The sequence below is a fragment of the Myotis brandtii genome, unplaced genomic scaffold (assembly GCF_000412655.1).
Source record: "Myotis brandtii unplaced genomic scaffold, ASM41265v1 scaffold23, whole genome shotgun sequence".
Lineage (NCBI taxonomy): Eukaryota > Metazoa > Chordata > Mammalia > Chiroptera > Vespertilionidae > Myotis > Myotis brandtii.
Window position 1 is genome coordinate 4,180,033 of NW_005358649.1, and position 27,964 is coordinate 4,207,996.

At 39.7% G+C, this 27,964-nt stretch overlaps 1 protein-coding gene across 1 annotated transcript in view; it reads left to right on the top strand.

Moving 5' to 3' along the window:
- The first annotated feature begins 6 nt into the window (after nt 1-6).
- KCNB2 (potassium channel, voltage gated Shab related subfamily B, member 2) overlaps nt 7-27,964 on the top strand; it is a 339,232-nt gene continuing 311,274 nt past the window's right edge. Inside the window, exons 1-2 of the mRNA XM_005866370.2 lie at nt 7-411; nt 26,590-27,270. Coding sequence (XP_005866432.1) covers nt 26,692-27,270 — 579 coding nt within the window. The 5' untranslated portion in view covers nt 7-411; nt 26,590-26,691. The remainder of the gene's footprint in view (nt 412-26,589; nt 27,271-27,964) is intronic.

Genomic DNA, 27,964 nt, shown 5'->3' on the forward strand with positions numbered 1-27,964 from the left:
CCGGGTGGCTCGACGAGCTCAGCGCCGCTCGATTTTTCCCGTGCGATCCCAGCTCTCCTGCCGGGCGGCGGCGGCTGCAGGGGGATGGGGACCCGCGTGGGGAAGTGGGTGAAGATCGATGAAGATTATTCTTCTTTTTAAGGATTCCTTAGCTTCCTCCCGCCGTCTCTCCTTAGAGCCTTCCTAGTGGAGACCGTGAACCAGAGTCAGGGATGTAAGGAGAGGAGGGAAGACGCCACGCCGGGAGCTCCAGCCAGCCAGCCGGGGAGACCCTCCTCTCGGTGGAGGGGAGGGGGATTTCCAGCGACACATCATTGGCGAAGGGGATCGTCGCCGGGAGAGGAGCCCCCGAGGGAACGGGGAATCCCACAGCCCTTTGTGGTGCCGGCTGAACAGGTCTCCGGGAGCTGGGTAAGTTGGGGTGGGTGGGTAGGGGGATTGCTGCTCCCCGAAGGGTTCTTCCTTTAATAAAGAACCATCGTGGGCAGCCTCGCCAGACGAAAGGAATTGGAAATTGCCATATGGCGCCCAGCGGACTTACACACAAAGCTGAGGGGAAGGCGCTCAAGTCTTAGCCCCCCGAAAAGCCTCCAAGCAGCCTGCCTGGGAAGGGGTAGGAAATGTTATTTCTAGGAGATGAGCTCTGCTGCCTTCTGTTCATTTGTTGGTAAATGCCACACTCACATGCACACACTTGTGGGGCCGGATTTAGGGAGAGTGATGTCTCTGATTTATCAACAGCCCTCAGCACACAGAAGCAGTGCGTGCATGTTATTCTCCAGGCGCTGCGAGGTCTTCGTTCTGTAGCAGGTTCCTGGGAGGGAGAAGGAGTCTCTAAGTCTCTAGGGGAAGAGCCCCAAGGCTGTTTCCAACACCCTGGGCTGGGGGTTGGGGAATACAGTTGCCCTGAATGGAACCAAAGACACCAACCATTTGCCTCATCATTTGCTTCCAGTGCTTAATGACCATTTTCCAAACAATATCCTGCCATCCATTTTCTCGAATTATGAGCGTTTTTGTGTATTCATTCATAAAACTTGTCTGTGTGCAGTATGCATCCTTTATGGCTGCACAAGTGATACAGTAATAGATACAAGATTACACTGGAAAATGTAGGGTGCAGAGATGTACACTGGGTTAATATCACGCAGGTTCAACATTCCTTCTAATCAAGTTATGCAATAATGTCAATTCTTAAGTAGCATTTCACATTTCTGTTTTTGCAGTGATTGGTTTTTAGATTTTGTTGGGCATATGATTTTTCAAGCTCAGCTCAAAGGAAAAGCAAGAATTAGTTGTTTTTAAACATGTAGTATTGTGTGGGACAATAAACATCAATGGAGGTATTGCATTTCATAGGACAAGAGAAAGGTAAATTCCAGTCAAGGATCTAAAGTCTAACTTGTCAGTACTGAGTAACTTAGAGGAAAGATTTTGAAAAAGAGGGTAATATTTAAAAAATTCTACTGTATAAAATAAAGTTTTACTTTATATATTTCACTCTTTAGAGGGGTGTGTGTATGTGTATGTGTGTATGTGAGTCAACAAATATAAAGTTGTCCAAAGCTTGTAATATGTGAATAAGATCTATAGACATCTAGACTAGTGAGTTCTTGGTTCTTAAATTAACCCAAACTTAAACAGTTCAGTAATTTGGCATAATATAAATGAGTATATGTATTTAATTGCTGCTAGAGGTGGTGGTTTTTGATGTAGGGCCCATATGATGTGCTTACTTGTAAGGTTCTATGGATTTTCTGAAAATTTGAGGGTCCAATGCGTAAGTAACTTTTTTCCCCACTGAATGAAAATTATTCTCTTCACCTAAAGGAGTTAATGTGCTTCCACAAAGTAGATACTATGACCCCCTCCCTCTGACCGTCAGGTTCAGACCAGTTGTTCATCACCAATAGAACCTTGTCTAATGTCCTCTTTTTCCTTTCCTGGCTCTACTCAGACTCCTGGAGAAAGGAGTAGCTCGCTTGGCAGTTGTCTTTGCTTCTTCCTCCTTTTCACCTTCACCTTACCCTCTCCACGTCGGTGTTCCCAGATCTCACACACACACACACACACACACACACTCCAGCTCCAGAAAATAACTCCACTGCCTGCCACTTTGAAAATGCTAGTGTCTCTTTTATTTTTCTCCTGTTTTTCCAGATAGTATCGTACCAGGCATCAGTTGAAACGATTTCCAATTTCAAGTTTCTCCAAATCCCCCAGTTCACCTTTTCAAGCATGCATGTTTACTGAATATTCAGACAGGGTTAGTGAAAATGATTACCTTTCTGTTTGGCTTTTAAAGTTTCCTTGTTGATACCTTGGAGCATCTGTGAATATGAATTCAGACTTCTAATTTCCAATATGGTAAGAAAATGAGATTGCTACAAAAACAAAATAACAGGTTATGTGTTCAGTTACATTTGTTGGCCATTTAAAAGCATATCTGTCCAGGTTTTTTGCATACTGCCTGCATATCTGTGGAAAATCTTGGTTGAACATTAAAAATGTATTGTTTTCTTGAATTTATATCTGGTGTTTTGAAATGGTATTCTAGGGACTGGTCTGCATGCATATATATTATGAAAATAGGCAAAATTACTGGTAAAAATGTAGGAAACTTACAAGATGTTTTGTTTTGACCTAATGCATTATTTTCTTGATAAATTGTAAAGAATCATTAGTTCCTTGAAATCTGCAACCCCTTAGAGACTGATTCCTAAGGAACATCCTTTAAGTTGACAGGACATCTTCTCATGTACATTTGATGGTAAATATATAAGGTTCAGACATTTATTTACTTCAGAATGAAATACTGTTTGAGACTTGCTTTATTTGTCAGGTGGGTTTTGCAGACATGATGCCTCTATTATTTTCACAAGGGCTTCAGAGGAGTGGAGAGTACAAATGCTTTGTATGTAATTTTTCTTAAGTTCAGAGTACTTTATAAGAGTTTATAGCTTTGCTACTCCCAAAATGATAAAACCAACTTCACAGAGCAGCACAGTCTTCAGATTTTTAGTCAGGTACTACAAGTATCTTGGTATCTGTAGCCCATTCTTGTTCATTGCTTATTTCCTCCTTGTGCTTCTTAAATATATATAACCACAAACTTGTCACTGCAAGCCCAGGTCGTTAGGCAGAAGGTCTAGTGTGTGAGGCCAGGGGCTCCTTGGCCTGGGTAAGCCAAACCCTATTGTATTATTTGTAAGGGAAAAGTGCCTGTTCCTATAGGCTGAATTGTACCTCTCTATACTGTCTGACTTAATGTCATGTATCCACTCATTCATTGATTCCTTTATCACTCATTAGTATATATAAAGAGAAGAATGTTAAATCTGGGATCTCTTGCATACAGAAGTACACTTAACAATTTCATACTTAGTAAATTAATTAAGGCAGATTCATGAAGAGGATCATGAAAATTCACCACAGTCTGTGCATTGGGAAATGATTAGAAAACAATAATGGTAACTAATTAAAATAATTAATTTTAAATTTAATTAAAACATTATAAATATTTATGTTATATAATCAAACCTGCAACCCAGGTACATGCCCTTGACTGGGAATTGAACCCATGACTCTTCAGTGTGTGGGCCCACACTCTAACCACTGAGACACACTGGCCTGGGCTATATTTGAATAATTATCATATTTATATATAATCAGAATTAATTTATTTTTATTATAATAGCAAATACTTGAGCCAGGAGATGTTTTAAATATTTATAAATATTAAATATTTTAATTCTCACAATCACCCTATGAGGCAGCTGTTACTAATACTCTTTATTATATAGGCATGAAAATTAAAGTACAAAGATTTTTTTCTTGTCTAAAGTCACATAGGAAATAAATGGAACTCACATTCAGGTATTCTGGCTCCACTTCACCACTCTGATATTGAGAAGTATTAACAGGTATGATCTCAGGCAGGATAAGAAAAGACGTGTGCAGCTTGTAGATTTAGTTGGAGCTCTACCTATTATTACAGGGGATACTTGGAAAAGATCAAAAGTAGAAACTTTATTTTAAATGGAAAAAACCCCAAATTTTCAACATTATTTAGAAATAAGGTAGTTTAATTAAAGACTGATTTTTAAAAGATGAGTGGACTTTTATCAGAATGCTAAAATATTAGTAAGTACTGCCTTTACAGTGACCACAGAGCAAGGATGGCTGAGCCTGCCCCACATGGCTCAGTGGATGAGCATTGACCTATGAACCAGGAGGTCATGGTTCGATTCCTGGTCAGGGCACATGCCCAGGTTTCGAGCTCTATCCCCAGTAGGGGGCATTCAGGAAGCAGCTGATCAAAGATTCTCTCTCATCATTGATCTCTCTCTCTCTCTCTACCTCTGAAATCAATAAAAATATATTTTTAAAAAAGAAACGGTTGGCTGAGACAAATGATCTGACTAATCAGTGTCTAATGCTAATTTGCCGTATTTTCATTTTAAAATCTTTAAAAATTCTGTGACTTAGTTTGAATAAAACATAGTATTATAACATTTTCAGATTTATTATTTGTAGGATTATATGCTCATATGTAAAAAGAAAATTATTAGTTTTAAAATAGAATTTCCTTTTACCATGTCCCCATTTATTCCCCTGTAAAATGTATCCCCAATATATTCATGGCAATTGGAATAGTCACTTAATAGAACTACTTTCTAGTATATTGTCTAAAATGCATTTATTTTATTAAATGACAAATAACTATAATAAAATCATGTAAGCATAAATCAAATAATTATTGAGATTTTCATCAAGAAAAATTTAATGTTTGAAGTCCAAGTTCTTTATAAATAGCTACTGCTGCTTTTTATATGAAAAAATGCCACCTGGATTAAATTTAGAAGGTAAAATGACCAAATATTATCTGCACAATGCCATACATTCAAATATTTAGATACATCCTCATGATAGATGACATTTTTATTTTCCTCACAGCTACTAGTAGGCCACATAGGCTCAGTCACATTATATAGACAACTCACAACCTACACTTTGCTTGCAGCATAAAAGTTGACTTTAAAAGTTTGTTCTCTTGGAACTTGTAGTACATTTATAAAAACAGTACTTTAAATGATGGTTAGGTCACCAGACCAATCCACAAATGCCCCTTTAGTCAATAATATACCTGAAGTATAGAACTATTACATAGTTAAATACTGAAAACATGACCATTATGTATAGCAATATTCCTAGGGAATAATTAGATTTAAATAGTACTTATTACCTGCTTCTTCTATGTGGGGTACAGAGGTGACCACAGTACTGCCTGGGCCCACAGGGAGGAGAGCTTGGACATAACTGTCTCTGACATCAGGCAGAATGAAGACAGCTTTATAATATTGGTATAGGGAGAATGTTGAATAATAGATTCAGAGTTCTAGCGCAAGAGCCAGGGACTGAATATCTCTTCAAGATTCTCATTTGTTATTTCATCCTCAGGGTACCCGCTGAGCTCCTTCTCTGTGCCAAGCCCTAAGCTAGGTGTCGGGGACATAGATCACAGCCTACATGGGTAGACAAATAAATCATGACAACATGTCGAAAATACTATTGGAGGAGCAGAGAGGCAATTCAACTGAGTAGTTGCCTAACAGCTGTATCCCATAAGACAAAAATAGGGTTTCTTTGAGTTCTTAGGTGTGTTTGGTCATGATTCTCTACTCAGTCAGACCCAAAGCCTCCTTTTTATAAACACTGTTTTGTAATATCCCTTTTACTTTCCTGAAATGATCTTTGTAGATAACATAACCTATCTACATAGGTACCGTTTTAAAAATCAATATAAATTCTCTACCTGTAATAGAAGAAAAAAAAGAAAGCAGCTTACGAAAATTGTAGATATATCACTATGAATACGTTTGGGTATAACTGTACTAAAAGATAAAGCAGTCAGATGCTTGCTACTTAAAATGTGTAAATTTGGAATTAAGAGAAAACATTTAATTGAATATTGGTGACACGTTTGTGTATTTGGCATTTTGTTGCAAGGACAAAGTAAATACATTTGTTGAGCGTGACAGCTGATTGTAAACAGATGTGTGTCTTGTGTTCGTAAATCAGTTATCATGAGCAGTGTTTTGTTGGTGATGTGCCTTTCTGAAATGGTGAGCAAATCTTGGTACTCTCCAAGTATGGTAGTTATATTCCTAGAATATTCCTACGGAAAAATATGTTATGTACAACAGGTTAGGAGCTAGTCACAGGTAATAATTTTTTTCATTTACATATGTGTCTGATGAGAAGCATAAAAATTACAGAGGATACAGAATTTCTGCCCACATTGTAGTTTCTTGCATTCCTGGCCCTTGCCTTCCACATACTTAACAACTTTAGAAAACTCACTCAAAAGGACTGTGTTAATCCCATTCAAACACTAATTATCGGTATATCCTCTCATTGAAGGAAGCCAGTCCAATTCTAATGCATAATTGGGCTATTTTGAAAAAGCAGAACTCTGAAGTTTTTAGTAAGAATATAAATTTAGAGGCTGACTAAATAATAAAATAAGCAACAGCAAAGTTAAGCCACTTAGGTTACTGAACATTAGGAACATCAGGCTGGCTGATAGTCTAACCCAGTGGTTCTCAACCTTCCTAATGCCGCGACCCTTTAATATAGTTCCTCATGTTGTGGTGACCCCCAATTTCATTGTTACAAATTAAACATAATTAAAGCATAGTGATTAATCACAAAAACAATATGTAATTATATATGTGTTTCTGATGGTCTTAGGCGACCCCTGTGAAAGGGTCGTTCAACCCACAGGTTGAGAATCGCTGGTCTAGGCAGAGGGAATAGCATTTGCAAAGCAGTGTCATAAAAGGGCTTGGCTGGTACTTAGAGAAGTTAAGGGAGATCAGACTGAAGAAGAAAGTTGGGGCCTGGCCAGTGTGACTCAGTGATTGAGTATTGACCCATGAACCAGGAGGTCATGGTTTGATTTCTGGTCAGGGCACATGCCCAGGTTGTGGGCTTGATTGGGGGGGGGGCGTGCAGGAGGCAGCCAATCAGTGATTCTGTCTCATCATTGTTGTTTCTATCTCTTTCTCCCTCTCCCTTTATCTCTCTGAAGTCAATAAAAAAAGAAGAAGAAGGTTGGGGATCAAATGTGAAAGGTGATGTATGTGATGCTGAATCATTTTGATTTTATCCTGTAGGACAGGCAGTGGGGGTCAGCTGCAATTTTACATAGAGTGACATGGTCCACTTTTATTGGGGGACAGTCTCTGAGCTAGCATGAGAAAGAGGGAATATATGAGAAGACTGATACCTAGGACACTAGCTGAGAGGCTGTTGAGGAACACAGGTGGCATAAGGTCCAGGACTGACCCTCAACGGGAAAAGTAACCTAAGTATCTCCAACTCTTTCAGCCCCAACACGAGTCATAATAGCAGACTTAAGCCTCCCTCTTTCTTCTTCAAAGTCGTTGTATTAGCTGAGGTAACTGGAGCCTGTCTAATAAACCTCCTTGTTTCAGTGGTTAAGAGAGTGGAAGTTTAGTTTTTGCTCAGATGGGAGTCCAATATGTATGTTCCGTGAAGTAATTCAGGGACCCAGGGTCTTTCTGTCTACACTGAGGACATGGAGTTCTCTGCATCTAGCTGGCAGCCATGGAAGAAATGAGCATAGAGAAGGCACATCCAGGAGGTGACACACCTTGCTTTCTGTTGCTGAGATAATCTCATGGCTCCATCTACATACAAAGAGGGGCCTCTGTAGCCCCTGGCTGGGCAGCCACTCCCCAACAACATTTCTGCAGGACAGAAGGAGAAGGACAAATGTTGCTAAACAGCTATTTGTATCATATTCTCCAGTCCCTCTGGCCACATGTAGGAAAACCTCATGCCAGGAGACTATCTGAATTGCTCTTGGTCACAGCATCCTCCTCAATTTCAGGTTCTATGGATGATCCTGATTCCATTGCCCCCCATTAACTCTGGATATGGCCCCTTGTTGTACAGAAACCTTTATACTAAAAGGCAGATTATTTTCCTCCCATCACACAATAGAATAATTGCATTCAAAATTCCCATTGGGAAAAGGGAAGAATGGGGACAGAGCAGTCAACCCATAGCTTGGAAGAAATCCTACTAGACATTGCTGAAGATCTCCTCCCTAACGGAGGGGGGGGGGATGTTTTTTTTATTAAACCCTGGTTTTGCTATCTTGGAAGAACCCCTTTGTTCATTGACCTTGGTAGCCCTGGCCACCCTCTGGGAGCTTCCTCCTTGTCCATTATTCTCATAGCCACATCCCAAGTGGGTATTGGGAAGTATGTCTGTCTTGGGAGGCACATAACTTTCCCAGCCTTTTCGTTGCTGGTCCAAATTTGGATTCCTAGAGTTTGTCTTATAGTCACTGCTCTTTTTCTTTTTTCTTAAGCCAGGCTCCCAATTTCTTTGACAATACAATTCTTTCAAAATCTTTGTAGGTTTCTTATCTATTTGCTGTCAGCCACACAACTGGCTACTATTCATAATTTTTGAACCTGCTTCATTTCTTTGTTCATATCTCAACCACCCATGGCTCAAGGTGTTATTTTGTGGTCATCTGGAAACAACAGGCTTACGTTATAGGGTAACTTCATTAATCAAATCTTTAGTTCAAGGTGGAGTTACTTTGTCACCTTGGAAGTCTTAATGGACATCTGTTATTCAAAGCCTTTTGCAGTGTCATTCCTCACCATTAGAGTCCCAGAAGCAGTGGACTGTTCAGCTTTATAGTCTTGCCTTTCTAGAGTTTACTTTAGCCAGTCACCCTTATTTCTGCTGTCAAAGTAGCAACTTTTTCCTGAACTTGTCCATTTTCTTGTAATACCGTAATATAGGCAGTAGAAGTAACCATCACACATTAGCATTCTGACTCTTGCCAGACATTTCTCTAGAGCTATAGCTCTGCCCTCTAAGTTAGTGCAGTTTTTCCAGGGCATAATGGGCTTCCAGGCCTACGGTCTTCTACATCCGTTTCCTTGCCAATGGCCAACACCACTTTTTTTGTTTGTAAAGTCACTTCAAGGTATCACTTTCAGAATAAGTTAGGATGATGATGGCTGCTGAAACAAACTGAAATGTTAGTGGCTTAACATAAAATGAAGTCTATTTCTCACTCACATATCAGAGAGAGAAGAGAGCGAGAAACAGAAATATGGATATGTGTGGGGAGAAAAGGAATGAAAGACATACCTACTTCTTAAACATCTGGCCCAGAAGTGATGACAACAACACTTCTTATATTCCACTGATGAAAACTAGTCAAATGCCCACCATGATGCAGGGGGACTGGGGAATGTCATCCTCGGCTTAACATGAGCTTCTTGGTGACAACTTTCTCTGACAAAGGTGAAGCATGCATTTAGGTAGACATTAGCCATCCCTGTCCTAGTCATCTTCCTTTAGAATAAATTAGGGGGAAAGGTTTGAATTCCATTCACTGGCTTATTAATCCACACCATGATGGCATCTCCCCCACCTCACTCCTATCTTCTCTTTGGCTTTCCACCTAGACTTCTGGGACTACCACACATCTTCCTTCATTCTCTGAACATCACTAGCGGCTCGCATATCTAACAAACTCTGGCGGGGTGCTTTGGGATAAAGGGTGGGAATTCTAATTGAATGTTAGATGTCATTTCTTCTAGAAATGTATTTGCCATTTCTCACCATAGGGGTTTGCTCACTGGCCTGGATCTCCTTGGGTATCCAGCCATGTGGTAGACTCCGCTTTTCCTCTAGATTCTTCCTCACATCCCTTCAGCTAGGATTTTTCTTGTATCCTTTTCAAGGTGCCAGTGGACTTGGTGGGACTTAAGTCCATAAGGGGACTTACCCATAATAGCCTAACAGTCTATTAGAGAACTTAATGCTTTCTCTTACATTGTCCAGTAAGTTGTAGCCAGTTTTTTTTTCTTAAAAGACATGAATCAGTGGACTTGGTGGGCAAGCCCACAAGGGGACTTACCCATAATAGCCAAACAGTCCATTATGGTCCAAAATAAAGTAGTGGTTCTTTCTCAAAGAGAACTTAATGCTTTCTCTTACATTGTCCAACTAGCTATAAGTTGTAGCCAGTTTTTTTTTCTTAAAAGACATGAAAATACTGTATTTATTAAGCACTGTCATATGTAAAGCACCCTTCTTGGTCCAGGTTAAACCAAATTGGTCTTCACCCTCACAGGACTTGTATCTCTCTGAAAGCAAACATAGAACATTAGTAGCCAAGTGCACCTAGAACAGGGAGGGTCTCTCCATTATTCTGTCCCTAGTCCCCGAATTCTCCCTTGCAGCACTTACCCCAAATCTAACTATAAATTGTGGGTATTTGCTTATTTACTGTCATTTTTCTGTGTGAGAATGTAAGCTCAGTAAAGACAGGGACTGTCCTTCTTACTCTCTATGTTACCCACAGCATCTCCACAACAGGAGGCACAGAGCTGATGCTCATTGTATATTTGTGGAATCAGTGAGTGAAGGAATGGACAGAGCCCAGGACCCAAGTCAGGTTCTAGGTCACAATGCAGCACCTGAAATGCAGTTACCACAACAGGTGCCAGGGTGGGGCGGGGTGGAGGGGGACCAGAGCAAATTGCCCTGATGCTGGAGTGCCAGGCCATGGTCTGAGCCATTTATGCTCACATACTCTTGACATTCTTCTAGACAGGGGCCAGGATGGTTCCACAGTCTGCGATGGAGCAGAGTTTGTAGGCAGAGGTCAGAATGGAGGCAACTGGTGGGATGAGATACATTCAAGGCAGAACATAGCACACCCAAGAGAATGTTTCTCTCATATCCCTGTTTCAGAATAGAATTCAGCCTCACCACTCCGCAGCAAGTTTGTCTAGACTCGTGCTTTCCACTAGAACTTGGTGTGATGACGGAAATTTTCTATGTCTGTGCTCCCCAATACAGTAGCCAGTAGCCACATAAGCTGTTGGACTTGTGAGACTGAGGAATTAAATTTTAAATTTGATTTAAATTCAAATAGCCATCTGTGGCTAGTGGTTGCAATACCAGACAGTACAGGCCTGGACTATTATTAGCATGAATTACTTTCGGAAGCTCTCCATTTCCACAGCAGTATGGTATAAATTCTAGAAATATCCATTTACAACCAATTAACCATACATAAACGTGTAACCCCCTCTGGAGTCCAAGGCCTTCTTTGACTCTGATGAGTATCTATCTCCCAGGAACATCCTTGTGAAGAGATCTGAATGTTCTATGTCTTGTTTCCATCCATAGGAATTATTCTTTATTGAAGGCATTTCTTTCTTTATGAGATCCGTACAAAATGTAAAACATTATACAAGTGGAGAACATTATCTTTGCAAGTATCTATGTAATGTGACCTTAAATGCTTTCTCACGCCCACTTTTCCCAAACAGGATTTTATTTTATTTTTTTGTCCCTCTCCTCTTCTCTCTCTCTCCTTCTTCCTCTATTATTGTTTCCTTCCTAACCTCTAAAATGACACAAACCCAACACTGTGTCCTTTACCAAGTTCCTATTCTTATGCATATTGATTTCTTTTCTTTGTGCTTATTTACAAAAGCTGTTTTATCATTGCAGATCATGAGCAAAAACAAAGAAATCTCTGAAATGATGAAAGCTTTTGACATGCCGACTGATACATTTTTGGAGATTTAACAGATATAATAACTTCAGTGTTTATGTAAAGAATGTACGGTGAAGTATTATATTGTGTGTTTTTAATAGTTATCACCAAGGTAACATTATAGTTGCTTTTAAGCCTTTGAAAGTTCCCCTGGGTAGGATCTCTTGAATTCCTTGTCCTGATTTTCACAAATGAAAGGCTTTCCATCCTGTAAGCTAACTCCAGAAGGAGAAAGTGCTGTTTAGAAGGCAAAATTCTGAAATAGACCAGGAAAGTAACATTGGAAAGAAGCTGGTTCATCTTTAGTCTTTCTCCCTAGTCTGTACGGCTTAGAACAAATGCATCCTGGGGCTTTCATGCTAAATGTCTCCAGTTCATAAAATCACAATTATTAATCAGATGATCATTAAATTTTAATTTACTTTTGAGATAAATGTCGTTTTAAATTTGGAATCCTAGTTTTTTCAAATCTAAGGAGAGTATTTTCATTAGGCTTTGTAGAAAGAGTGCACACAGAAAGCTTAGGAGCTATTAAAAAGCTCCTTATTAAACTTGGTGTCTGGTTTCACTCAGGCCCAGCAAAATACTTGCTTTCCAGCATAATAAACATAGTTTGTAATATATAGAGAGAGCTAAAGCGGAGCATTATAGTAAGGTTTTTTCCCCCATTTTTAAAAAAATCTAGGAAGCCATTTTATTTTATTTTAATTTATTTAAATGGTCCATGTAGCTAGAGGGTACCACATTAGACAATACAAATCTAAACTCTTAGACATTATTTATGCAACTAACACATGACAACATAAATTTAATAGGTAGGGATTTTAGAGATTATTACTGTGTTCCTTTCATTTTACAGGTAAAAAAAATCAAATGTTCAAACAGAATGGACAACTTTCCCTAAGTTGTATGTATGTGTATATGTGCTTGTGTATACCACCCCCCCGCCCCCGTCCTTTCTTAAACTGTTAAAAAGTATTAATCATACCTCCTTGGAGTTGGGCTTTGGTGAGTTCCCTCTAGAGTATTTTAGGATTCTCAGACAGAGTTGGAGATGGGTCATCATTTCTTGGGTCTGGTGTAGGATTGATTCTTTTCACCTATGAGACTGTTCTGAGGCTATATGTTCGGGTAGGAGTTAAAACAGGCTCTCTCAGACCAACCTCAAGCAGTTTAGAAACACAAGGGATTACCCAACTACTCCATATTAAAATGGGGGAAAACACGATGCCATAGGAACAGTCCAAGACTCAGGTTACTCAGTTCATACAATTTGTGTGTCTGCCATGATTGCTTTGTAATTTAAGCAACGTTCAAGATCAATGGTATGCCTATGACTGAATTTTAGCATGAAAAATTAAGTACATCATTAGATAATCTGAGAATCTTAGAAATTAGGAAAATCAGCTACTTCAATTTCCTTATTTATAGAATAGGAAAATAAATCTGGTTTAAGTTTTCTAGGTTATTAAATTATGGTATCTTCAGAATACATAGTGAGCAATTTGTTCTGCTAACCTTTTTAAGAGTTAGAAGGAAAATAAGCAGCAATGTACTTTAATTAGATATAAAATGGATTTCTGATGAAAGTGTTTTTGGATTACTAGAGTTAAAACTTTCTACATGATATTTAAGCCATTTTAATTTCAAGTCAAAAGTCAGATAAACATAACCAGTATGCAATATTCATTAAAAACACATTTTGTAATTTTGCTACACAGTGAAAGCTGAGAGTGGACATCATTGTCATTACCATCTTACATTTAATAAGACAAATTTAACATAATAATATAAAATTATAAAACTGTTACCTCTCATCTAGGGATCCATTTTTTTACAGCCATTTTATAACATCTGGAACATAGTGCTTGATATGTAGTAGGTGCTCAATAAATATATTTGAATGAATTAATGAAATAATTCATTTGATTCATTAATTCACTTAATTCATTAGTTTACCTAAGACCTTATCTAACGCTAAGTTGTAGTTCCCGTAAATGAAGATTATGGTCTACAGGGCCCCCGGATTAAGACATCTGCTTAATTTGCTGCTATTTTATACTTCTCTCTTCCTTTACATCAGCATGTGTAGATCAGAATACTACTTAGGTTCACAAATCCAAAAATTTCTATAATATTCTTTGTAGTATTTCTGTAGCTTCCTTGAGAGCAAGAGCTACGGTGCCCAATTTTGTATCATGTGCACTCAGTGTATGATGATAGCCAAGAAAGGCATTGTTTCAGAAGGAAGGGAGGGAATGAAAAAAGGAATAATGGCTCTAAATCAGTATGTGTTATTTATAGTTCATGGTCTTTTTCCATTCTGGCCCTTACTGGAATAGTAGAAACTACAAATTGCGGTGCAGTCGGGAATCATTAATAGACTCAACTCATCAGTATTTATAGGGTTAGCAGGATGTGAAATACAGGTGTCCCCTAAGATCTGAAAGAACGGCATTGCTATGAAACCCTTTGTAATCCGAAACTGCATAAAGTGGAGGAGCAATTGCCTTAGGACACATCTTTCTAACAAACACACAAAATAAACTGAGATAAAGCACAGCTGCTCGCAGCACAGTTCTGAGCTCTGGCAGCTTGCAAGTCGAACCTTCGGAAAGCAGGGGATACCTGTAATTCCACTGCTCTTGCTCCACCTTTTTTTCTCTTTCGTCATTCTAATTTTATGTTTATTTTTGGTGCCCTGAGGTGGCAAGGGCTAGTGGGAAGAACGTGGGTTTAGGAACAAGAAAGGTGGTTTCTAGTTCCTGGGAAGATCATTTGAATCTACCAGTGTTGTCCTTTCAAATACTATGAATTTTATATTTGCAACATTTAAAGAAATATGATTTAAGCATCTATCTTGACTATAAATCTCCAATATTGAGACTAATAGCATGACTTTTGAAAGTCAGATACTAAAATTTGTTAGTTTTAAAAAACTTAGAATTGCTGAAACAGTTGCCAAACCTGTTTATGTCTTTATCCATAAAAAATTAGAACCTTGAATATGTTTTATGTAAGCCACTCAGATCAAGGGATAGATGTAATGGCACAGGATTATTGAGGTCCATTCTTTCCTTCTATAACATGCTAAAAAGATCGCCCAATATTGGTCCCATATTTCCATTTATTTATCATTTGAGGCATCTAGAAGCCTGCTTGCTATTCAAGGAAAATCCCCAGCATTAGGAGGTTAAGAACATGCTCTTTAAGATAACTCTGGATTGGAACCAGCACTTGCTAGTTGTGTTATCTTGAGCAAGGAACTCACCTTTCTGAACCTCAGTTTCTTTATCTGTAAATCAAAGATAAAATACTGACCCCATGATGGTTGGGAATTAATGAGAATTCTCATTATGAGGATTTAATGGGATAAGCACTGTATGCTATACTGATCACTCATTATGTGGTAGATGGTGAAAATGAATATTATTAACCAAATTCACACACAAAAAACATAACTTTGGCTCTCCTTTAGATACAACTCCACGAATATTCCTACCTTCTAAGAACTATAATTTCTACTTATATGGACATTTTGATATTAAACTGGAATAAAATCTAGATAGAAAATCTGGATCCCATTGCTCTGGCTCATGTCTTACTGACATGCTCTTTTATGATGATCCTGCCTACAGGAAGCTTGCAGAGCTGAAAGGGAGTGCTTCAGGCATCGCCATCTCTAAGTCTAGAATGAGTCCTTTCCTTGAAGAAAAAATTAAACAATAGTATATCAACATTAAAGAAGAACTAAAAAAAAAGGGGGAAAACATCCACAATTTCTCCATCCTCAACCAAGCTCCTTCTTTCAATGAAAACAATAGCTGTTCTTTATTTCTGGATATTTTCACCCTTGGTCCAAAGTAACATTGCCTATTTCACTGTTGTGGTCATAATTTTTATGATTCTTTCACACTGTTTTTCAAATTATTTATTCCAAGACTGTATCATCTGGTACAAGTAACATGAACTCGGGCTTCAGTCAGCCCATCTGTGGTCCCTAATTTTCACATTTTTATTTTAGAAAATGTTGATGGAATATGATGAGCTCATTTTCCTCATCAAATGCTTGATTTGATATTTTCTTATCAAATTGTGCTAAATTATATTATTAGCAGTAAAATTTAATATCCTAAGATTCATAGATGCTAGTAGGTCATCTCATCCATCTGCCTTAATGTTCTTACCATTTATTATTTATTATCATTGTGGCTCCCCAAGCATTTTACCCAACAGAGACACATGGTAGATTGAGAAGGGGGCAGGGACGAGGGGAGGAATATTTATAAAGTGCCACACACAGATGGCTGCTTAAAAAATGTTGTTTAATGATCCTCACTGGTGACAGAGTAGATGAAAAACATTGTTCATGAGGGACGTGATGTGGAGATGGATGTCTCTATTCAGTGAACCTCCTCCCTTTTGTCCTTAATGCAGCAAAAAAAAAAAAAAATCAAGCACACACGTTCTGATTTTTAAAAATTAGTTCCATTAATGAAGGATCCCATTGATTTGTTAGAAACTGTGTTTTGTTTTGCTTTTTGTTTTTTTCATACTAGAGTCCAGAACACATTATTTTGAATATGCTCAGTCAGGAAAGGTACCCATGGATGTGGCTACGCTGAGCATCCTGGGATGAATTTTGGCAGCAATCTGCTTTGAGTCTGAAAATGTGGCCGCTTACATATTATGCTTTGAATGCGTAGGAAAAAATTGCTGCCCTTCACTTTGTTATTTTCCCAACCCAAATACTTCTCTTCTTGTATTTCCATTACTGTAGGGTCATTCCTTTGATTCAAGTTTGCCTTTCTTTTAAAGTCTTCACATGGCAATTGGATTCACTAACTTTGATACTTATATTTTACTTTATTCCTTTATTGGTAGAAATTCTATCATATTGGCTTCGCTGGCTTGAATGTTTTTCCTAACAATGAGTGGAAGCTGAGAAATAGAAAATTCACTTCTGTCAAATTTTAAGAAATTGATAAAAATTGAACTTTCTCCTGTTCGTCATCATCTTTCCAAAGGAATGTGTGGATGGGTAGCATTCACACCAAAATCTCATAGAACCTTAAAATTCCAATGAGGGAAGACACTTTGGAGGCAATCTTGTCAGTCTCTCAACAGAGGAGAAGTTGCCTCTGGGCCTACTGGCAGGTGTTACCTGGGTTCTGCTAGAACATTCCTGGGCCCAGTAGTGTTCTTTGGCAGCAGCATATTCCATTTTGGGTCAGCAGTAATTATTAGAGTCTTATTTATCACTTCTTCCTACATAGTTCCAGAAAACCTCGCTTTTATTTAAACCCAGGCAAATCAGGGCCAGCAAAACTTCTAAGCAAATTGGAAGTCACTACAATAAACTGACATTTGATTATGGTAACCAAAACATTTAACAACAACAACAAAAAAGGATAATAGTGCTTTGAAATTCATTGTTCAAAGCACTCATTCTTTCAACCACTCATTCTTTTGGGTAATCCACAAACACTTATTAAGTACTTGTGTATCAAAGATGCAAGTATGGACAAGATGTGTTCATCACCTTCAAGAACTCACAGCGAAGAGATGTTTTCTGTTAGTTCTCACATCCACCTCCTTCTTCTCCATTGTAGCTTTTGTCACAATCATACGTAGTTGCTCGTGTGTTTGTATGTTGAATGTCTGCTACCTCCACTAGTAGGCAAGCTCCATGGTGTCAGAGACTCTGCCTCTAGCAAAGTAAGACCTCATAAATATTTGCAGAATGAATGAATATGGAAGAATTCTACGCTAATATGCTACAATGAGAAAAGCATATTATAATAGGTGGAACAAACTTCTAGCCTATTGTGGCAGAAGAGATTAATGCTCCCTAGACAAGATATTTGTTCTTGACCTTGAGTGATCAGTATGAGTTTATCAGATGGAGATTGTGGAAAAGAGCATTTCATACATGAAAGTCATATTGGATTTGGGGAGTGGCATGTAATGTGAGGTAGGTGGAATAGGGGGAAAATGATTTTCAAATAAAATATAAATCTTATTTACCTTTTTATTCAACTAATATGTATTGTTGAAATAGATATTAGTTAAATGGGTATAGTTTCATTCAATACCTATTGTCTACTATATACCAGGCTCTCAGGATAAAATTATAAGATAAAATATGATCCATGCCCTCAAGAAACTTAAAGTCTAGTGGGGACTAATTAATATCTAGCATTAGATATTAATCAAATAATCAAAATACTTATCTCCAAAAATATAAAACTGCTGTTGTGACAAGTGCTCCAGGTAAAAGGCATCTGATACTATATAAGTTCTTCTTTTAAAAAATATATCTTTATTGATTTCAGAGAGGAATGGAGAGGGAGAGAGAGATAGAAACATCAATGGAAGGAGAGAATCATTGGTTGGCTGCCTCCTGCATGCCCCACACTGGGGATCAAGCCTGCAACCCGGGCATGTCCCCTGATCTGGAATCAATTGTGCCCTTCTGGTTCATAGGTCACCGTTGAACCACTGAGCCACACAGGCCAGGCATATATAAGTTCCTAAGACAGGAGGAATTTTGTATAATCAAGGACACCAGGAGGCTATACTTGGTTGATATTAACACATGAAGAGGGATGGAAAGAGAAGGTGTACAGATTCCCTACACACATGGAAAGAAAGAAAAAGCTAAAAGAGAGCTAGAGAGGGGGAGCAAGGGACGTGATAGAACTTCAGAGATAAGTAGGGACAGACCTTGCAGTCTTTGAATGGTGTTTTTATCATGAGAGCAGGAAGCATGGGAGGGTCTTCTGCAGGAAATAGCCCTGATCTGCTGGTGCTGGGGCACAGGGTGCAGAAGTGGCTAGAGGGGTCAGGAGCAGAAGGAGCTGCCATAAAAACTAGAATAGGGAAGTAGAGGTCATGAAAGCGATTCTGTGAAGGGCACCTCTCTTCAGAGCCAGCCGGTCAAGGTGCCTGCCTGTAGCCATTGCCCTTTAGAGAAACAAACAGCATATAGGAGATAACACATCTCAACTTAGAATAGTTGGAATCAATATTTTGACGCAGGAATAGACAAGGAAGTAAAGCTTTTTAAAAATTTTGACTAGAAGGTAAAAAGCAAGGATAATAAATGGGGCGTAATGGAAAGAGACTTCTATAGGCATCGAGAGATCTGGTTCTCGTTCAAGTTGAGCAAGTACCAGAGGTCAGTCAAGTCACATGACCTCACTGGAGCTCAGTTCTGAAAGCTGTAAATAAGGAAATTGACCAGATAAGATCCCAGTCTCTTCTGCCATGTTCTGTGCTTCTAGTCTCCACACACGGAGGTATATAAAGCATGGTGTAATGTTTAAGTCATAGGAACTAATCTCAAATCAGACTCAGTATTTGAGCTGAAAAAGCCACATTGCCTATAATGTGTTTGATTCTGGTGAAGTGAGGAGACAGAATTCAATTAGAAAGTGTATTTTTACTGTTAAATGGAGCCCAACTGAGAAACATCCCTTGTCAAGAATCTTACCACTAAACATTCCAGGATCTGAAATCTAATTTTATTAGAAGAAACGTATCAAAATGTTCAAATCCTATCCAAACTCCATGAACACTTTTTACTTGGTTTCATAGAGGCCTAATCTAACCGATGCCAGAAGATCCCCAGAGGAATATGAAATTTAAGTCAAGCATGCAAATAGAAGGCTGTGGTATCCACATAGAACAGCAGATAGCAAGTGAAGCTTGTGACTTCTTTCATCAGAACACTAGAGGCCCAGTGCACAAAAATTCGTAAACTGGGGAGGGGGGGTCCCCTCAGCCCAACCTGCACCCTCCCCAATCTGGGACCCCTTGGTGGATGTCCAACTGCTGATTTAGGCCTAAACCGGCAGTCGGACATTCCTCTCACAATCCGGGACCTCTGGCTCCTAACTGCTCACCTGCCTGCATGCCTGCCTGATCACCCCTACTGGCCCCCCTGCCAACCTGATAACCCCTAACTGCCTCTGCCTGCCGGCCTGGTCACCCACAACTGCCCCTCTCCTGCCACCTGGTCACCCCCAACTGTCCCCCACCCGCTGGCCTGGTCACCCCTAACTGCTCCCCCTGCCAGCATGGTCGCCCCTTACTGCCCCCCCTGCCAGCCTGGTCACCCCATGCAGCCTGCTGTTCATTTGTTTGGTCATCCCTCACTAAGCCCCTGATGGCCTTGTTGCCCCACGCAACCTGCTGTTTGGTCGTTACTATTACTGTGATGGCATCCTGGACAATTTGCATATTCCTCTATTATTACTATAGGTAGGGAAATTTGTATATGTGTGCATCTTTACATATTTTGTTAACTCTTTGTTTGAAATACATATTCTTTGAGTTAACTGCCACCCCTGCCGGCTTGGTCGCCCCTCACTGCCCCCTCCCCTGCCGGTCTGGTCGCCCCACGCAGCCTGCTGCTCAATCGTTTGGTCATCCCTCACTAACCCCCTGCCAGCCTTGTTGCCCCACTCAGCCTGTTCGGTCGTCCATTCATTCGTCCATTCGGTTGCTATGGCCCCTGGCTCTTTATATATATAGATTCCAGGGTGGACAGCCCTGTTTCTCATCTATTTCAGTGGCACCAACAGTTTCTCTCTTAGTTGCCTTTTTCACTTTTCTCATCACCTTTCATTTTTATTTATCCCCTTCACTCCATTGTGACTCTGGGAAGACTTTCCCAAAAGGAGACATTTAAAAGAACTCCTCTTGGGTCCCAACGTAAAGGGCACTTGAACCTCCATAATAGAAAATCTTCCACCAGCTGAATGGCTGAACATTCACAGAAAAGTTTGAGCCTTTTTGAGTATGTTTTGAAACAGACTGAAAATTTCCAGCCACAGCTATACCTGGTAGTTTAGAAAAGGTCTAAGGTGCCTTATAACGTCAGTATTATATTTTTCAGAGTATGAAAGGACTTTTTTTTTGTCAGCTAAGTCTTTTAAAGGTCATTTTTCTAAAGGCAAACTGAGTGTTTAATTCAGTAATTATAGCAAACACATATAGAGGATCGAATTCTTTAAATAGTTCTCTTCTGATGAATAAAAATCATATTATGTGTCTAAAGAAAATAGTTTATTTATAATGTGGTTATTTGGAGGCATCTATGGTATTGAAAGATACTCATATTACATATTCTACTTATTGTCTTCTTCTCCTCTTACTGCAACAACGCTTCCTCTGACCACTGAAAGCAAAGCTTTTAGGATTTTGTTTGAGTGTATCTAAAAAAAGCATCGGTTATATCAAGGATAAGAGTCCTGGATTTTTTAAAAAAAACTAAGGAGTAAAAGTTGTGCTAAAATCAAGGAACAGATTGATATTAGCAGCCTTTGATTGCAGAAAAAGGACAAGGACAGTGTTTTAGTTATTGACATATTAAAAAACAATGGACAGTGTGGAGGTCATTAATATATTTAATATTGGGGTGACGTTGGTTAATAGAATTATATAGGTTTCAGAGGTACAATTCTATAATGCATCATTTGTATAGTGTATTGCGTGTTCACTACCCCAAGTCATTTATCCCCCCTTTACCCTCTTCCACCTCCCCTGAACCCCACTTCCCTCTGGTAAGCACCATACAGTACTATCTGGGCCCTGTTCTAAAGTCATGCAGCAGGTTTGTTGAATTTTGTAGGATAGCTGAAAGTTTCCAAGACCTTACTTTAAAACACTACCTATCTTTCTCAAATAATTTTACTTTGTTTTTCACTTGTTATAATTCTATGGTTTTCCATTAGTAAATTCTGGAGGTACTTTTTAAAATTTTGGTGAGTGCTAATTTGTCTTTTTTAAAGCATTGATTGATGATATTTCCAACTAATAGTTACAGTGCCTTACTGCAAGAAATCTTTGTGGCTCTCTGAAACAGATACAGCTGTTAGGGAAAAAAGATGTGTTTACTGTTTAACACCATACATGAACATGTAAGAAATGCTTTAGAGCTGTGCACAGAGTGACTTAGACTTAAAGGTCTCCGAGCTGCCTGTTTGCAAATGCCTGCTGGGCGTGTAGGAGCAACAGAGAGACAAAATGTTACGCATCCCTTGGATCTTTAGAAAGACCCGCTTTTCATCTTTCTAGGACACTTACCCTGCCTAGCCATTCTAAGGACGTGTCAAGTATATGACATAATGGTAGTATTTTTGAGACTACAGTACCCCCCGCACCCCACTCCCTTCAAACCTGCAGTCTCAGGCTGTAATTACCATGCCATGATCAGAAAGTTGTGTTTTGTCAGGTTGGGCCCTGAATGGGTGGCAGCATAATTCCACGCTGCTGGTAGGAGCACGGTGCAGCTGTGCAAAATCAGAATGTTTGTTGTTGTTGATTGTTTAAGGCGTCACTTTCCTCTCTAACAGCCTAATGAAGGGATGTTGACTTCATTTGCACGGGTCCACCGACTGTTGCAAGCTTGACTTTTAATTGATTGAATGAGGTGAAATAAATCAACAAACTGGGATTTTGCCCTTTACATTATAAATGTGCATTCTGTTTATAACTATTTATATAAATTCTACAAGGTTGCCTAACAGTGACACAGTGAATTATTATATTTTGTACTATACTTATATATGCTACATTGAATTATATGATTAATTCTTAGGGTGTTTCACTTATAACACTATATGTGAGAAAACATAGCATCATATCCAGTTTAATTACTAAAATTAAAAACATAAATTTTATAAGCTCTTAGGAGTGGCAAGACATGATCCCTAACCGAGCAGGAACCAACCAATTCATTGTTAGAAGTAAAATTAGCATGCCAACAACAAACATAGACTAAAACTGAAAAGTTAGAAAACCAACTAAACTCTAAGTAAAATAAATGAAACTTTATGATGTTCGGAAGATAGTCTGTTTCAAGCCCTGACAAGTAGCAAAGGGTTCTTGAAATAAATTATGAAAACCACCTTTGCTTCAGAAACTAAATGTAAGAGAATGTTCTTGTGGACTCTGAGATATTATGATGCTCATGTCTACCTAAGTGAGGATGGTGATTGGAGGGACAGGGTGGTAAAGGCCACAGAGTCATAGGAGAGCAAAGAATTGTAGGCATGGGAATGCCACTGTTTAATGGGTGAGGAAACGGAAGTCCGTTCATAAAGGACACAGAGATGCAGGTCAGCCCACCTGGACCCGGGGTCCTGGGCCTCAGAGCAGCGCCCCCTTTTGTTATCTCATAAAAAAACAACTCAGTGTAGATGTTTCTCTCTTCTCCTGGAGAGAGACAGGGCATTTTCAGCTCAGGAGGTTTTCATCATAAGGATCTAGGGAACTTTATGAGGTAGGAACAAGTTTGAAAATACAAAGTTTGGTTTTGTGGTTGGTGAAGAGGCTCTGAGGATAGAAAGATCTAGGGAACTGGCTAGGAAGAGAAGGAGAGGCACGGAAGAAAGATAAGCAGTGTGTGGGGAGATAGAGATAGGGCACGCCGGGAGAGAAAAACCGCAGAGGAAGAGCGAGAAGGGAGGATAATGACAGGCAGGGAGACAGAAAGGCCCCGTGAGTTTAGATTGCTGATCAGGGCTGGTGCTGTGCGCTGTTTACAGCTCTTCACCTGCTCAGGAACTTGTGCCTTTGAGCCCTCACTTCTTATCAGGTATCAGGCAGAGCGTTCTGCCAAGGGAGAATCAAAAAATGTTCGCCACAGAAACAATCGGAGCGCATCGTCTTTAGATCTTCAGAAAATCAAATCGACAGGCCACATCCTCCCTCTCCGAGTGTCTCTCCCCTTGCTTTGAAGAAAGGGCATTGCATTTCAGCCTGTCTTTTACTGTGGGGTTTGTAATCAACACTGGATTTCTTATAATAGCAAGTTCTTGATCAGTAAAGAAGATATTTTGAAATTTAACTCTTATGACCTCTCCTCATTTGAGACACACACTCTACAGAAAGGAAAAGTCACTCTTAAGTCATGAGCGTGAAACTATTTAAGACAAAGGGTGACCTACCAGTGACCGTGACATAGCATTTACACTTTTAGTGATGACTTTTACAAGAAAGAAAGTCACACTAAGCCCTTGACCACCAACATGAGATGTTCATGTCACATTGGAATTTGTTCTCGCTCTTTCTGGAAAACCTCTCATCTGATATTATAATCAGTTGTTGAAAAACCATTTATGTTCTTCACATCAGTGTGAGATGTGATATTCCAGAGAGAGTACATTCATTTTACGTTTATTTGTAGCCAAAAGTGGATTAGCCTTCCTGTTTATTATTCATATGGACAGTTCATATAATCTGCATAAATGTTACTGCACTTACAGTCAAGTTGTTTAATGGAGGAGAGATTTTCAGATTCATCCCTGGAATTTCCTCATCTCTAATATTTTCATTATTTTTGCCTGACCTTACCATTGCTGCTCAATTTTGTTTTTATGTACACATAGTACATTGTCACCTGAATACAAGGTTTGGACACAGGGATCAGTGGCATCGGAGATGCATGCTATGAGGTGTCTGTTATGTGTAGGTACAATGCTCAGTAGAGAAAAGGTGGGAATAACAATTCTTGGCCTTAGAGGCTCATAATGCACTTGAGAAGACAGATCATATGCATAAGGAAAAAAATTTAATGCTACCATTTATTTACTAGACATTGGTATACCTTTTCATCTTAGTTTTCTTTCAGTAATTGGAAACCAAACTGAGGAGAGAAAGTATTTTCTTATTCTACTCAGATATACTTCCATGGGGTGAACACAGCACATAAACTTTCTCATTTAATCGTCAGAATATTGCCTCTGAAGTAGATACTATTATCCTCATTTTCTAAATTGAGGCTCAGAGAATTTAAGTTGCTCAATGATTGTAACTCTTCTTTATTTTGTAAAAATAGGCTTTTCTGTCTGCGATGAAGTGTGAATGTATATGCTTAAAATATTTCTGTGAAAAACTCCCAATTCAAGTATGCTTATTGGCTATATTTGAAATACTTCTTATGTAGTCCATCTATATTTTTCTCATAAGTTTGACTTATTTTCATTTGAGAGGATATTTGGTTTCCAAATGGAGAAATAATTTTAACTTATAGGAGTGGAGAAACCAGAGACATGCAGAAATTGGTGTTTATCTTAAAAGAGAGTTTTAATTATAAGGACCTCTTAAATCTAAAGCTGTTCCCTTTGGTGTAAGCCAGCGATTTTCAACCTTTTTCATCTCATGGCACATAAACTAATTACTAAAATCCCGCTGCACACCAAAAAAGATATTGTAGTTTCTGCTGCTATGACAGAAAAAAAAGGTGTAATTTTGATTCATTCACACCGGATGACTATTGTCATATTGGCTGTTGTAATTTTTTTTTAATTTAACAATCTAAGGAAAAAGAGGTCGGTGTTCCTGACTAAATAGTCAGGTATTGCATGTTTAAAAAATTCTTGCAGCACACGGTTAACAATCACTGGTATAAACCATTTACTGTGTGAACCGTGGTGTTTTCATTAAAAGTGGTGTTTTGGATGAATTTCTTGAAGTTCTGTGAATCTCAGCAAAAACATTATAGGGGGAGATCACATAAGAAGATGGCTTGCTTCTGTAGATCAGAATAAAGAATACTAGGTCAGCAAGAAGGAATGTTAGAGCAGCAATGCCTTACAGGTTGGTACAAGGAGAAAAGGGATGTGGAGAAAAAGAATATACACACAGACATATACACATGTACACTGATATCCTATATCCACACAAACCTAAACATAGATACTTTGCTTTTTTGGCAACTGATCCTAATAATTCCATTTAGGTGTTTTCTGGCCATATACATTAGCCCTACTAGATCTTTTGTCAGCCATATTCTTGAAAACAAAGAATTGATTCATTATTTATCATTTATAAAACCCTCACAATATATAGGTACTATGCTCAGTGATAAGGATATAATAACAGAGAAGATAGTCTTTGTCTTCAAGAGCTCCCAACATCCTGTGGGAAAGGCGTTGTTGCAGTGGTATGATGAAATAGAAGAGACATTCACAGAGAATTCCTAGAGGAGGGATATCATGGAGGGTTTCTGGAGGAGGTGATGTCTGAGCTGAGTCTGGAAGAGCAAGCAGCAGTTAGTCAAAAAGAAGTGGGGAAAGTGGAGGCTCTTCTAGTACACAGCATGAAGAAAGACCGAATACACACTGGGGTGGCTGGAATGTAGTGATGAGGGACAGATGAGAGGTGAGGGTGGAGAGGTAGGCCAGGTTTAACTGGACTAAGGGCTAACTGGACTTTGCACTGCTATTAACAGTGAGCCTTTGTAGGATTGAAAGCATGGCAAGGTCAAGCTTGTATCTTAATGGGTCTTTCTGGTGACTGTGTGGACAATGGGCTTTAGGTAGACAAAACCAGAGTTTGGGATCCAGTTAAGAGGCTGATGTAAAAATGCCAGCAAGAGATGCTGAGGGATTTGAACCAGCATCATGGTTCAAAGGGTAATGGGAACAGGGCAATGGTGGCGAGGGCTTACGCATATTTAGGAGGTACAGTTGGTTAAGTAAGACCAAGTACTTATTTGGATGTGGATGGATGGATTGATCAGGATTTTTCAGAGTTCTATTTTGGGTGGCTGGGCATGGGGTTGCGGAGGGCCCTAAATCTAGGTGGAGCAGAAACAGGGACTGGTATGGCCAGTTGGAGGTGTGGTTGGTTTAGTTTAAGGTTTATCTAGGAAGAGGTGATCAGCACATGGATATTTTAGTCTGGAGCTTGAGAAAGAGGTCTTTGGTGGCCGATCTGGGAGCTGCCCACCTATAGGTGTATTAATTTGAATATACAGCCTCTTCTGCGTAGTACATTTGTTGTCTTCTCCTGACTTGTATCTTAAAGCAAAGATTCACATCTCCATAAATACATAATATTAATAAGATACCTCCTTGTTGTGCATAATAACAGAGTGATCCCATAGAAGGGAACATGCTTTAGGAAAAGTGCAAGTAACCAGATGGTTGTTGGTTTTTTTCCAGTGTGGCCGTGGAAATGCCTGCCTCAGAGGGATGTCACTTTAGCTGACCTTCCACGGCTCATTGTATTGAAGACTCTGTCTCCACGGCTCTGTTCAGTTCAAAATGGCAGAAAAGGCTCCCCCGGGGTTAAACAGGAAGACTTCAAGGTCAACACTCTCTCTTCCACCAGAACCTGTGGACATTGTCCGGAGCAAAACGTGTTCACGGAGAGTCAAAATCAATGTGGGGGGCCTGAACCACGAGGTCCTGTGGAGAACGTTGGACCGACTGCCCAGGACACGCCTGGGGAAGCTGCGAGACTGCAACACGCATGAGAGCCTCCTGGAGGTGTGCGATGACTACAACCTGAACGAAAATGAGTACTTCTTTGATCGGCATCCAGGCGCCTTCACTTCCATTTTGAATTTCTACCGGACAGGGAAACTCCATATGATGGAAGAAATGTGTGCTCTCTCCTTCGGCCAGGAGCTAGATTACTGGGGCATTGATGAGATCTACCTGGAGTCCTGTTGCCAAGCCAGGTATCACCAAAAGAAAGAGCAAATGAATGAAGAACTGAGGCGTGAGGCAGAGACCATGCGAGAGCGGGAGGGAGAAGAATTCGATAACACCTGCTGCCCCGAGAAAAGGAAGAAGCTGTGGGACTTGCTGGAGAAACCCAACTCCTCGGTGGCTGCAAAGGTAAGAAAAGCGTGGCGTCGCTTCGCGGTGTGCGGTCAGGGGAGGTGCTGCCTACATTCCAGAGGGTGTGATTTTCTTCCTTGACGATGTCTTGGGAAGGCAGAACAAAACATGGCTACAGAGATGGTGAGGAATTCTTTCCAAAATCTTATTTAGTCACGTAGCATTATTCTGCCTGTGTAATGCCATCAAGTGGCGTTACTCTTTCATAGATGTTATTATGTCGGAACAGTCTGGGCAACAGAGAATGGAGGAGTCTGGTTGCCCTGCGCTGTGTGTTGATGTCTTGGAGGTCGAGGAGAAATCACTAGCTCAGATCCATCAGGCAGGGAGTCTTCAGGCCCATCCTGAGGAAAGGCAAGGTGTTGTCTTTGAGCATGGAGGAGGTGCCTCCTGGCCTGGTTCTCTAGAATGCAGGGAAGGAGTGGACGTGTAGCTCAGAGGGCTGGCGGCCCCTCACATGGGCCAAGGTCTAAGGTCTGTCTTATTAAGCCGTGTAAGGCACGAGTCAATGTCCAGATGTACCCATTGACCTCTCCTTGTGAGTCTACTCTGACAATGATGTTTCTGACTGTTGGGGTAGAATTCTTTCCACAACTGAGGTATCTCAGAGCTCATAAAGTGTTTGCCAAAAATGAAGGTAAATCCATATGTTTCCACTGTGCCTGCATACATCCAGATCTCAGAGTAAATG